The following is a 14481-nucleotide window of genomic DNA, read 5'->3' as shown; positions in this document are numbered from 1 at the left end:
CATATAATAAAATACAAATTAATACGGCCCAGCTGAATATTTACCTTACTGAGGTGATGTAGATGGAATAAAGTAATTACTTCTATTCTACTATATTCTTGCTAACACACTGTTCTTTATAAACAAGTCTGCTCTGAGTTTGAAATATACTGATCATAGGACATTTGATGTGTAGTAACCGTAACTAAAAGAACAGCACGCGTTCATCTCTCACTTAACCACACCCTTTAGCTATGACGCCAACCAATAAGATCCTTACACGGAAGTGAACGAGAACAATTTCGTCACTTAGCGTTTTAGTTATTTAGACCTTTGTTAACACCCGGGAACTCAAAATATGACTTATTTAACTTCCCAGTATCACATACTTACCCCAAGTCGTGTTTAATTCGTGTTGGTGAAAGCACTTGTTGATGTATGTTATCTAGGTAATGCTATTTAGCTAGCTGCTAACAATGGCTAACTGTAACGAAATGGGTTTTCACACTCAAATAGCATCTGTCATGGAGGTGCTAGCGAATGCAGCCGTGGCAGAGATCTGTAAACTCGTAGACGACGACTATGCAGTGTTTCGTTTGGAAATTTCTCAAAGCCAGAAAGAAAACAGCGGATTACGGAGGAAACTACAGCTACTGGAACTGGAGGTGGCACGGGAGCGTCGTCCCAGTAGTGTCAAGATCCTCGAACGATACAAAACAGGATTGGCAAGAGGTACATGTTGCAGAAGGCCGAGGGTGCTGTCGCCCCGTTTCCCATGTGTTCAGATGTTTTACCAAGAATTGGGTCTTGGTCAGTTTTCGGATAGTATGGAAAAATGTCCGTGATTACTTAACTACCTATCTTGTGCAAAGACACTATCGTATTCTAACCAGATAAGCGAGACTGTTGGATGAAGAATTAAAGCAGTTAGCGTCGCTGCCTCGAAGAAACATTCACCATATTTTGGGGATGTCATACGCTTACAATGTTTATTATAGCTTGAACAGACACTAATTATTTTTGTTTGGGATCTTTGTAAAATACCTATTTTACCTAGCTAGAATGCTAACGCGCATTGACATAGGCTGTAGTATTTTATTTATTTAACTAGGCAAGTCAGCTAAGAACAAATTCTTATTTACAATGACGGCCAAACCCGGACGACGCTGGCCCAATTGTGCGCTGCCCTATGGGACTCCCAATCACGGCCGGTTGTGATACAGCCTGGAATCGAACCAGGGTGTCTGTAGTGACGCCTCAAACACTGCGCCACTCGGGAGCCCAGTGGCCTAAAGTTTGCCCAAGAGCCATTTTACTGGTTGAAGTTGTTTAAAAAAAAAAAAGTGTAATGCAGTTGATTTGTGATGAGACCAGTGGCGATTTTACCATGTAAATCTTGGTGGGGCAAAAAAAAACTAAATGTGGGATGCATGCCAGCAAAGCCACAACACCAAACAATACATGAATTGCACTATAACGGTGACAAACGGTGCCCACAAACTGTTAGGGCCTACATAAAGCTGTCCCAACACCTTACCACTGCTACACCTGGCTATCAGTCGAGCCTTGTCTGGCAGTGAAACAGTTCATTCAGCCTCATTTACTGCCTTTAAAAAAAACATGGCTAACTTGCTTAAACAAATGTGGTTTCTACTGACAATTGAGATGTACAAACTATGGCATAAGGGAAGACAAGCGGATGAGGCAATCTGTAATTTTGATTAAGACAATGAGCAAGCGACAACGGACGTAGTCATAACTATTTGTTGAGCACTTTTGAAATGTACAGCGACAGAATTCAGAACATGGGCCGTTCTTACAGTGTTTTCCCTGTACACCAAGTCAGAACCGTAGGATAAATAAAGGGGGCATATAAACAGACAATGAAAGCTCTTACAATATTCAATGAATACATTTCTCTAAAACAGGTTATAGGCTACATGTGCACCACCAAGTTAGAACAGTAGGTGAAATTAAGAGGTGAAAATATACCAAATGATTAGGGTGAGGCACATTGAATGCCATTTGGGTCTTGCGTCAAATAACACAATTCTATTATAGAATGTTAAGCACTCACTTTGTGATGTCACTTAAACAAGAAGGTGGCGGGGCGGTCCTTTGTGGGCAAATTTTGTCATCAAAGTCTGGCATTATTTGGATTTATGGTGGGAATTCGGGGAAAAAACACACAGCCACTCCATTGAACAGCAGGCTAGTGGTTGCTTTGCAATGCTTGCAGTTAGCCACTGATACCTTCCATACCACTCCTTGTTGAATGTGCGATTTCAAACTTGTCGCGTAATCTTTGTCCAATGGCCGATGAGCACCGATACGTTTTATCTATAATTTCTCTTCATATGACAAGGATTAAAAAGGATTTGCCAGTAAATTGTCGACTTGATTCATGATGATGACTGCTAACTAAGACTTTGAAAGTAAGATGTTGACATCAAGTCAAAGCTACTGTACATATAATGTGATTTTATGTAATTTTATCTGTGGCCAATGATCTTGAGCCTTCTTGGAAGGGCACTTGTAATATAACTCTATGGCAGGACCCAAAGGGCTGAAACTTTGGATGTCTACCCTTACTAAAGACTTAAACTTGGCGATGACGTAGTGTCCCCATGAGTGACAGAACACTAAGCCAATCATGGCGCAATGCTCCTATTTTCTGCTGGCTCACCCTAACACCACAGAAAGCACTGAGCTAAGCTGAAACACCTGCATTTTGGAGCTGCTTTACTCAAGAAAGCAAAAAAAGAGACCATGTTTATATGCGGCTTTATTAGCTCAATTATATATATTTTTACGTTTGTTTGCAAACTGATATGTGACAGGTATTAATGCCAAAATAACATGCAAAACAGGCAAGCTCCACATTTTTCTTATAAATATACACTACCGGTCAAAAGTTTTAGAACACCTACTCATTGAAGGGTTTTTCTTTATTTTTACTATTTTCTATATTGTAGAATAATAGTGACGACGTCAAAACTATGAAATGACATACGGAATCATGTAGTAACCAAAAAAGTGTTAAAGGACACCAATAAGCAGAAGAGACTTGCTTAGGCCAAGAAACACGAGCAATGGACATTTGACAGGTGGAAATCTGTCCTTTGGTCTGATGAGTCCAAATTGGAGATTTTTGGTTCCAACAGATGAAATACACATGTGATCTCCACATGTGTATTTCCCACCGTAAAGCATGGGAGGTGGTGATATGGTATGGGGGTGCTTTGCTGGTGACATTGTCTGTGATTTATTTAGAATTCAAGGCACACGTAACCAGCATGGCTACCACAGCATTTTGCAGCGATACTCCATCCCATCTGGTTTGGGCTCAGTGGGACTATCATTTGTTTTTCAACAGGACAATGACCCAACACACCTCCAGGCTGTGTAAGGGCTATTTGACCAAGAAGGAGAGTGATGGAGTACTGCATCAGATGACCTGGTCTCCACAATCACCCAACCTCAACCCAAATGAGATGGTTTGGGATGAGTTGGACTGTAGAGTGAAGGAAAAGCAGCCAACAAGTGCTCAGCACATGTGGGAACTCCTTCAAGACTGTTGGAAAAGCATTCCAGGTGAAGCTGGTTGAGAGAATGCCAAGAGTGTGCAAAGCTGTCAAAGAAAATGGTGGCTATTTGAAGAATCTCAAATATAAAATATATTTTGATTTGTTTAATAGAGGTTTCTTTGCAGTAATTCGACCATGAAGGCCTGATTCACACAGTCTCCTCTGAACAGTTGATGTTGATATATCTGTTACTTGAATTCTGTGAAGCATTTATTTGGGCTGCAATTTCTGAGGCTGGTAACTCTAATGAACTTATCCTCTGCAGCAGAGGTAACTCTTGGTCTTCCTTTCCTGTGGCGGTCCTCATGAGAGCCAGGTCCATCATAGCGCTTGATGGTTTTTGTGACTGCACTTGAAGAAACTTTCAAAGTTCTTGACATTTTCCGCATTGACTGACCTTCATGTCTTAAATTAATGATAGACTGTTGTTTCACTTTGCTTATTCGAGCTGTTCTTGCCATAATACGGACTTGGTCTTTTACCAAATAGGGCTATCTTCTGTATACCACCCCTACCTTGTCACAACACAACTGATTGGCGCAAACTCATTAAGAAGGAAAGAAATTGCACAAATGAACTTTTAACAAGGCACACCTGTTAATTGAAATGCATTCCAGGTGACGATCTCATGAAGCTGGTTGAGAGAATGCCAAGAGTGTGCAAAGCTGTCACCAAGGCAATCGGAGATTGTAACATTCTCTGTTTCACGGGAACATGGCTCACTCGGGATATGTTATCAGTTGGTACAGCCACCCGTTTTTTTTTCACGCATCACGCCGACAGAAACAAACTTCTCTCTGGTAAGAAGAAGGGCGTATGCCTTATGATTAACGAGTCGTGATGTGATCATAACATACAGGAACTCAAGCCCTTTTGTTCACCTGACCTAGAATTCCTTACAATCAAATGCCGACTGCATTATCTACCAAGAGAATTCTCTTCGATTATAATCACAGCCGTGTATATCCCCTCCAAATCAGACACCTCAACCGCCCAGATAGAACTTCATTGGACTTTGTAAACTGGAAACCATATATCCTTAGTCTGCATTTATTGTAGCTGGGGATTTTAACAAAGCTAATCTGAAAACAAGGCACCCTAAATTTTATCAGCATATCGAATTCACGACCCGGGCTGGCAGTGTTCTGGATCATTGCTACTCTAACTTCTGCGACGCATACAAAGCCCTCCCTCGCCCTCCTTTCGGTAAATCTGACAGCGACTCCATTTTGTTGTTCCCAGCCTATAGACACAAACTAAAACAGGAAACGCCCGTGCTCAGGTCTGTTCAACGTTGGTCCAATCAACTGGATTCCACTCTTCAAGATTGCTTCGATCACGTTGACTGGGATATGTTCCGGATAGCCTCAGACAGCAACATTGATGTATACGCTGATTCGGTGAGCGAGTATATTAGCAAGTGCATCGGTGATGTTGTACCCACGGTGACTATTGAAACCTTCCCCAACCAGAAACCATGGATTGGTGGCAGCATTCGAGCAAACCTGAGCGCGAACCACTGCTTTTAATCATGGCAAGGCGACCGGAAACATGACCGAATACAAACAGTGTAGCTATTCCCTCCAAGGCAATCAAACAAGCTAAGCGTCAGTATAGAGACAAAGTAGAGTCACAATTCAACGGCTCAAACACGAGACTTATGTGGCAGGGTCTACAGTCAATCACGGATTACAAAAAGAAAACCAGCCCCGTCGCGGACACTGACGTCTTGCTCCCAGACAAATTAAACAACTTCTTTGCTCGCTTTGAGGACAATACAGTGCCACTGACACGACCCGTTACCAAAACCTGTGGGCTGTCCTTAACCGCGGCCAACATGAGTAAAACATTTAAACATTTTAACCCTCGCGAGGCTGCCGGCCCAGACGGCATCCCTAGCCGCGTCCTCAGAGCATGCGCAGACCAGCTGGCTGGTGTGTTTCCAGACTTATTCAATCAATCCCTATCCCAGTCTGCTGTTCCCACATGCTTCAAGAGGGCCACCATTGTTCCTGTTCCCAAGAAAGCTAAGGTAACTGAGCTAAACGACTATCGCCCCAGTAGCACTCACTTTCGTCATCATGAAGTGCTTTGAGAGACTAGTCAAGGATCGTATCACCTCCACCCTACCTGACACCCTAGACCCAGTCCAATTTGCTTACCGCCCCAATAGGTCCACAGACGACGCAATCGCAATCACACTGCACACTGCCCTAACCCATCTGGACAAGAGGAATACCTATGTAAGAATGCTTTTAATCGATTACAACTCAGCATTTAACACCATAGTACCCTCCAAACTCGTCATTAAGCTCGAGACCCTGGGTCTCGACCCCCGCCATGTGCAACTGAGTCCTGGACTTTCTGACGGGCCGCCCCCAGGTGGTGAGGGTAGGAAACAACATCTCCACCCCGCTGATCCTCAACACTGGGGCCCCACAAGGGTGTGTTCTCAGCCCTCTCCTGTACTCCCTGTTCACCCATGACTGCATGGCTATGCACGCCTCCAACTCAATCATCAAGTTTGCAGACGACACTACAGTGGTAGGTTTGATTACCAATGACGAGACGGCCTACAAGGAGGAGGTGAGGGCCCTCGGAGTGTGGTGTCAGGAAAATAACCTCACACTCAATGTCAACAAAACAAAGGAGATGATCGTGGACTTCGGGAAACAGCAGAGGGAGCACCCCCTTATCCACATCGACGGGACAGCAGTGGAGAAGGTGGAAAGTTTTAAGTTCCTCGGCGTACATACACATCATGTACAAACTGAAATGGTCCACCCACACAGAGAGCGTGGTGAAGAAGGCGCAACATCGCCTCTTCAACCTCAAGAGGCTGAAGAAATTTGGCTTGTCACCAAAAACACTCACAAACTTTTACAGATGCACAATCGAGAGCATCCTGTCGGGCTGTATCACCGCCTGGTACGGCAACTGCTCCGCCCACAACCGTAAGGCTCTCCAGAGGGTAGTGAGGTCTGCACAACGCATCACTGGGGGCAAACTACCTGCCCTCCAGGACACCTACACCACCTGATGTCACAGGAAGGCCAAAAAGATCATGAAATACAACAACCACCCGAGCCACTGCCTGTTCACCACGCTATCATCCAGAAGGCGAGGTCAGTACAGGTGCATCAAAGCTGGAACCGAGAGACTGAAAAACAGCTTCTATCTCAAGGCCATCAGACTGTTAAACAGCCATCACTAACATTGAGTGGCTCCTGCCAACATACTGACTCAAATCTCTAGCCACTTTAATAATAAAAAATTGGATGTAATAAATGTATCACTAGTCACTTTAAACAATGTTTACATTACTCATCTCATATGTATATACTGTGCTCTATACCATCTACTGCATCTTGCCTATGCCGCACGGCCATCGCTCATCCATATTCAGTGGGGGGGGGGGGGTGTATTTGATCCGCTGCTGATTTTGTACGTTTGCCCACTGACAAAGAAAGGATCAGTCTATAATTTTAATGGTAGGTTTATATGAACAGTGAGAGACAGAATAACAACAAAAATATCCAGAAAAACGCATGTCAAAAATGTTATAAATTGATTTGCATTTTAATGAGGGAAATAAGTATTTGACCCCCTCTCAATCAGAAAGATTTCCGGCTCCCAGGTGTCTTTTATACAGGTAATGAGCTGAGATTAGGAGCACACTCTTAAAGGGAGTGCTCCTAACTGCAGCTTGTTACCTGTAAAAAAAAAAAAGACACCTGTCCACAGAAGCAATCAATCAATCAGATTCCAAACTCTCCATCATGGCCAAGACCAAAGAGCTCTCCAAGGATGTCAGGGACAAGATTGTAGACCTACACAAGGCTGGAATGGGCTACAAGACCCTCGCCAAGCAGCTTGGTGAGAAGGTAACAACAGTTGGTGCGATTATTCGCAAATGGAAGAAACACAAAATAACTCTCAATATCCCTCGGCCTTGGGCTCCATGCAAGATCTCACCTCGTGGAGTTGCAATGATCATGAGAATGATGAGGAATCAGCCCAGAACTACACGGGAGGATCTTGTCAATGATCTCAAGGCAGCTGGGACCATAGTCGCCAAGAAAACAATTGGTAACACACTACGCCGTGAAGGACTGAAATCCTGCAGCGCCCGCAAGGTCCCCCTGCTCAAGAATACATGTACGTCTGAAGTTTTCCAATGAACATCTGAATGATTCAGAGGACAACTGGGTGAAATTTTGTGGTCAGATGAGACCAAAATTGAGCTCTTTGACATCAACTCAACTCGCTGTGTTTGGAGGAGGAATGCTGCCTATGACCCCAAGAACACCATCTCCACTGTCAAACATGGAGGTGGAAACATTATGCTTTGGGGGTGTTTTTCTGCTAAGGGGACAGGACAACTTCACCGCATCAAAGGGACGATGGACGGGGCCATGTACTGTCAAATCTTGGGTGAGAACCTCCTTCCCTCAGCCAGGGCATTGAAAATGGGTCGTTGATGGGTATTCCAGTATGACAGTGACCCAAAACACACGGCCAAGGGAACAAAGGAGTGGCTCAAGAAAGACGCACATTAAGGTCCTGGAGTGGCCTAGCCAGTCTCCAGACCTTAATCCCATAGAAAATCTGTGGAGGGAGCTGAAGGTTCGAGTTGCCAAATGTCAGCCTCGAAACCTTAATGACTTGGAGAAGATCTGCAAAGAGGAGTGGGACAAAATCCCTCCCAAGATGTGTGCAAACCTGGTGGCCAACTACAAGAAACGTCTGACCTCTGTGATTTCCAACAAGGGTTTTGCCACCAAGTACTAAGTCATGTTTTGCAGAGGGGTCAAATACTTATTTCCCTCATTAAAATGCAAATCATTTTATAACATTTTTGACATGCGGTTTTCTGGATTTCTTTGTTGTTATTCTGTCTCTCACTGTTCTAATAAACCTATTAAAATTATAGACTGATCATTTCTTTGTCAGTGGGCAAACGTACAAAATCAGCAGGGGATCAAATACTTTTTTCCCCCACTGTAGTTATATGTACATATTCTTATTCATTCCTTTACACGTGTGTGTGTGTGTGTGTGTGTGTGTGTGTGTGTATATAAGGTAGTTGTTGTGAAATTGTTAGATTACTTGTTAGATATTACTGCACAGTTGGAACTAGAAGCACAAGCATTTCATTACACATGGTTAGCAGATGTTAATGCGAGTGTATGTGACCAATAAAATTTGATTTGACTTCGAGGATTATAAAACATATTTTGATTTGTTGAACACTTTTTAGGTACTACATGATTGCATATGTTAATTTCATAGTTGATGTCTTCACTATTATTTTACAATGTAGAAAATAGTAAAAATAAAGAAAAACCCTTGAATGAGTAGGTGTCCAAACTTTTGACTGGTACTGTACATGCAAAACACAGGCAAATATAGTTTTTTGACTTCACACAAGGCTTAAAATCCTATTATAATCCAAAGGTAGTGTGAAATACATTTACATGTTTCTCATGAATGTATGTTTTTTTGGTGTGTTTTCAGATTACTCCCTTGTGTTCAGTAATCAAATTGCATGCATTTCCCTTGTGTGGCAATGTTTGCAAACACAGAAAGATGTCTATACCACTGTAGTTAACCTAACAACCGCTTTTCACCCAATCACTCTCTCAGGTGAAGGACATCTCACTGGAGGCCACAGGAGTTTTATGAAGCCAGCGGGACACAATACATGGAATGATGACCAACCAATTACTGTTGATGAGGAGAGTGGATCCTCAACCCAGCATGTTGTTGTGATAGAGGTTAGTGCAGGGCTCTCCAACCCTGTTCCTGGAGGGCTACTGTCCTGTCCTCCAACCCTAATCTAGTGCACCTGATTCTAATAATTAGCTGGTTGATAAACTGAGTCAGGTTACTTAGAACTGGGGTTGAAGTGAAAACCTACAGAAGGGTATCTCTCCAGGGACATGGTTGGAGAGCCCTGGCTTAGTGTAATAGTGTTGCATTACAAATTACAGTTACTTTGTAAATCAAATGTGGCCCATTTATTTCGGAAAGGCACCCTTCAGCCATTCACATGTACATTTGCCATAAGGGAGCTTGTGAGACTTATCCAATTCTACGCATGTACCGGAAATAACCTCCCCTCTTCTTGTCAGTCTGCAGATGCAGGTCCTGGGTTCAAGCTAGAGAGGTCTGAAGGAGACGAGGACCCACGGCACAGCAGAAACATCCAGACTGGAGTCGAGGACCCTACCACCGCCGCAGCGCAGCCCAGGACCCGACGCAGCATCACGGAGGTCAATGGAACGCTGAACGCCGTCCTCAAGTCAAAGACGGACACCAAGACGTTAACTGTAACACACAGTCTCTTACACACAGGACCTGACCAAATATCAGACCCAGGTCTAGGGAGACTGGGCTGTCCTCCTGCCCCCGGCTCAGACTATTTACCGGTATTTCACCAGAGCCAGAGGACGGTTAATTCCCGTGGGGATGGAGATGGTGACGCGTTAGACACTGGTGGTGATGATCCTGCTTGTTCTTACACTACAGAGAAGGACTCTGGCAACATGCCCCTGGATTTAGAGACACAGACTGATCTGTCTATAGGGGACTGGAATCAGTACAGTAGTAGTGTATACTCTGAAGGGTACTTGGATAAGAAAGGGGAGGGGCTTGTCATAAATGAAGTGACTGTGAAATTGGAGGGCGACGTTCCTTCTACATGGAATGCAGATAATCACCTAGGAGAAGGACACTCGCAGGGCAGAGATTTTTTAGACTACAGGGAAAGCTTAGAGACAAATCCAAATGTTGCGACCCACTCCCCTTTACACACGCTCAGAGATCGAGACTCTGTGTCCACGTCGATGGGATCTTCAGATTCACACAGCCATGTCTTTTTCGATCAGGGATTGAACTCAAACAACAGGGCTAAAGCCCAGGCTCGGGGAGGGGGAGCAACATCAGGCAATAGTAAAGAGAAACGGTTCCTCTGCATGTTCTGTAACAAAGGCTTCAGCTGCCCCCAGAAGGTGGAGATCCACCAGAGGGTCCACACAGGGGAGAAACCATTCAGCTGCACCCAGTGCCACATGCGCTTCACCGAGGCTGGCACCCTGAAGCGGCACCAGAGGGTCCACACAGGGGAGAAACCTTACAGCTGCCCCCAGTGCGAGAAGAGGTTCTCCCGCCAGGACAAACTGAAGAGGCACCTGAAGGTCCACACGGGAGAGAGGCCGTTCGCCTGTACGCACTGCGGGAAGAGGTTCTCGGAGAGGAGCTACCTCAGAATACATCAGGAGAAAACCCATTCCACTCTATAACATAGAAAGTAACCATTCCATTTGATAGCTTCTGGCGTTTAGATCAAAGCCTGCATTAAAGGTAGATTTTCAATTTCTGCAACAACTAAGAGTGTTGGAAGTGCAAGGCCCAGACATTGTGGAATATACACTGAGTGTATAAAACATTAGAAACACCCGCTCTTTCCATGACATAGACTGACCAGGTGAAAGCTATGATCCCTTATTGATGTCACCTGTTAAATTCACTTCAATCAGTGTAGATGAAGGGAAGGAGACGGGTTAAAGAAGGATTGTTAAGCCTTGAGACATGGATTGTGTATGTGTGCCATTCAGAGGGTGACTGGGCAACACAAAATACTGAAGTGCCTTTGAACGGGGAGGGTATGTTAGTAGGTGCCAGGCGCACCAGCTTGTCAAGAACTGCAATGTCCAACAGTTTCCCGTGTGTTTTAAGAATGGTCCACCACCGAAATGGCATCCAGCCAACTTGACATAACTGTGGGAAGCCTTCGAGTCAGTATGGGCCAGCATCCCTGGTGAAAGCTTTTGACACCTTGTAGAGTCCATCCATGCCCCAACGAATTGAGGCTGTTCTGAGGGCCAAAGGAGGTGCAACTCCATATTAGGAAGGTCAAATCAAATTGTATTTGTCACATGCGCCGAATACAACAGGTAGACCTTACAGTGAAATGCTTACTCACAAGCCCTTAACCAACAATGCAGTTTTAAGAAAAGTAAGTGTTAAGCAGTAAAATAACAGTAGCGAGGCTATATACAGGAGGTACCGGTACAGAGTCAGGAGTCTTGTGACTTGGGGTTAGAAGCTGGTAAGAAGCCTTTTGGACCTAGACTTGGTGCTTCGGTACCAAGTCTAGAGAGAACAGAAGGTGTTTCTAATGTTTTGTACACTCACTGTATAAGACATGTATACACCTAAAAAGTAGTTAACATATTGTTTGTACTGTGTAGGCTATATGATGTTTACAAATGCATCTTTCATTACTTCCATTGAACAACTTAATATTTTTCCCAAGATATTATTTTAATGTGAAAATGAATGAAGTTCATCAGGTTCATGCAGCTCTGTAGTTGAGACGTGTGTGTGTGTGTGTGTGTGTGTGGTTTTCATATGGTGTATTAACTTGTTTATGTTTAATAAACACAAAATGGGACTTTTTAGTCTAAGACTTTTGTTGAGATTCTCTTTCGTATACATCACATCTGATCTTACCCTATTCTGCATCCACCCAACAGCACTTTATAACCAATTTACACTTAATAAATATATCTACACATATCCAAACACTACCAAACACCTACTGTACACATCAAAATAGTTTAATCATGTTTGTCTGACTTATTTTTTTATTGTGTTTTTGGCTTTAATATTGCGGATAGATTGACGCTTACATCAATGTAATTGTCTGCATAATTTCCAATCCCCCATATTTTGGGGAAAATGTATACACACACACACACTTTAAAAATATATTTTCCTTTATTATTCCCTGCTAACCCTACCACCCCTAATTGGAGAAAACTAATAAACAATAACACATATGCTTCTACTTCCAGCTTATACATACTATATACATTTTACAGACATAATCTATTTTTACAATAGTTATATTTTGTTTGTTTTTTAGTCCTGGCCTTCCTCTATTTCTGATGTCCATCCAGTTTGATTTCTATTTGCCATATATTTGTAACTGTGCTATTTCACAAAAGTTCTCAACCTATATACATTTTACAGACCCCGTATGTTTTACATTTGTTATCTTATTAGTTCCACCCTTCAGCTCCATTCAACCCCTCCCATTCTTCAGCCATTCCTGGACCTGTGACCAAAAATGGGCTACATATGGACAGTACCAGAATAAATGATCTAATGACTGCCTCCTCACAGCAGAATCTGCAGAGCTGGGAAGGTTGTATTCCCCATATAAATTTATATTGGTTGCAATAATTTTGTATAATTTAAATTGCAAAATTCAAAATTTGAATAGGCTAGTTTTGCATGTCAATTCATAAACCATGTGCCATGGAATCGGTACATCGAAAATCTCTCCCCAACTATTTTGCCATTTATATGGCACAGCTGTCAATTTTTTGGTCCTTAAATGAAACTGGTATATATTTTTATATCACAATTTTCTTTAACCAATTTTGGTCTTTAATGCAGGGCTGACAGATAAGTTCCTTACTTTTTCCCTCTTCCACTTGCCTCTTCCATTGTTTGTCTGACTTTTAACTTATCATTGCGGACTTATTTTTTTACCCACATATTTATGTCCACCATGATGGGTTTAACAACAATGAAGTCATTCTGTAACTACAGTATAGGACTCAAATGTAGTGGGGATAGGTAACACGCATACTTGCGAACATAATTAATTTTCTCTTGCTCAAAATACGTATCAGCCAATTAAAACCATTGATGTACTTGCACGTAACAGAACGCTGAATTGTAGCTGAGGTGCGTTCAGTTCGCTTGAACGTTGCGGAAAGGTTAGTACTGAACGACACGTTTCCCAAAAACATTCTTGTACGTTCTTTAACAGACTTTGGTGGGTGTGGCTTGAAGCAATGAGTGACTTATTTAAAGGGCAGTGGCCATGCTGACGGCGTTACCCAACCCTTCCCCGTTTTTTAACTGGTCGTTCAGTACAGCATAGTTTCCGTTCAACTGTACGTTCCAGAATGTAAAAACGTAGTGAATGCAGCCCTGGTCCCATCAGATAACATGGCACACATTAGCCCTATGCTTTCCTCACCAGGTGGCAGTAATTATATCCCGTAACAAATTCTTAATAAGATCTTTAAAGATCTTCCCTTATATCCCCCAACCAATATTATTTCTTAAAATAGGTCAACCTTGGCCACTAAAAGGATATTATAAACCTACAAATTCAAGGTTTGTTTTTGTTTCGTTGGTCTGTAACAAAATGTTCTGTGCCAATATTGCATTGATGCATCCTTGACTAGACGACTAGTTACTACTGTTAAACATTTTCAAATGTTTTTATATATGACAAATTCCCACGTTTCTGTTTCACACACATCCATGTGCTTTTATGGAACAAATAAAAATAAGGTTGGTTTATCTTACATCATAAGAAAAAAACAGAAGAACCTTGTGGATTTGTCAAATAGCAATCATGTAGGCTACCATTATCACCATCACTTCTAGGCAGCACACACTGCTAAAGCGGTTGACCTGAAATCTATAGTGCACTTTAACCATGAGCCCCTCCCGCAACAATATTTTTTGTTAGGAAAAAAACAGTTTACTGCTGGTCCTTGATGCTCGATTCAAAACACATGTGACTAAGTGGATGACTATAATAATGCATAGCCTATAAAATGTTGTGGGCAACTCCAGTCCTCGAGGGCCTGATTGGTGTCACACTTTTTCTCCATCCCTCGCAAACACAGCTGATTAATCAAATTGCATTCTAAACTGAAGATCATGATTAGGTGATTATTGGAGTCAGGTGTGTTAGCTGGGGCTGGGGCAAAACTGTGACACCAATCAGGCCCTCGAGGACTGGAATTGCCCACCGCTGTTGTAGGCCTTCATGTAAGTGTAGCCTACATAAGAATATAGCCTACACTAATGTGTTCTCGCC

The 14481-nt window shown here is 42.8% G+C and overlaps 1 protein-coding gene across 1 annotated transcript; it reads left to right on the top strand.

Moving 5' to 3' along the window:
- Positions 1-246: 246 nt before the first annotated feature.
- Positions 247-12037, top strand: LOC106610102 (uncharacterized). Its single transcript, XM_014209271.3, has 3 exons — positions 247-711; positions 9213-9343; positions 9701-12037. The coding sequence occupies exons 1-3, from the start codon at positions 456-458 to the stop codon at positions 10868-10870; spliced, it is 1557 nt and encodes a 518-aa protein (XP_014064746.3). The 5' UTR covers positions 247-455; the 3' UTR covers positions 10871-12037.
- Positions 12038-14481: the final 2444 nt, after the last annotated feature.

The sequence above is a fragment of the Salmo salar genome, chromosome 08 (assembly GCF_965601325.2).
Source record: "Salmo salar chromosome 08, fSalSal1, whole genome shotgun sequence".
NCBI classification, from domain to species: Eukaryota; Metazoa; Chordata; class Actinopteri; order Salmoniformes; family Salmonidae; genus Salmo; species Salmo salar.
The sequence above is the reverse complement of the archived record's forward strand: the minus strand, read 5'-3'. Positions and strand labels throughout refer to the sequence as shown.

Coding starts and splice junctions, on each gene's coding strand:
- LOC106610102 (XM_014209271.3), top strand. CDS start 456: ATGGCTAACTGTAACGAAATGGGTTTTCACACTCAAATAGCATCTGTC. Junction 712..9,212: donor CAAAACAGGATTGGCAAGAG/GTACATGTTGCA, acceptor TCACTCTCTCAG/GTGAAGGACATCTCACTGGA. Junction 9,344..9,700: donor AGCATGTTGTTGTGATAGAG/GTTAGTGCAGGG, acceptor TCTTCTTGTCAG/TCTGCAGATGCAGGTCCTGG.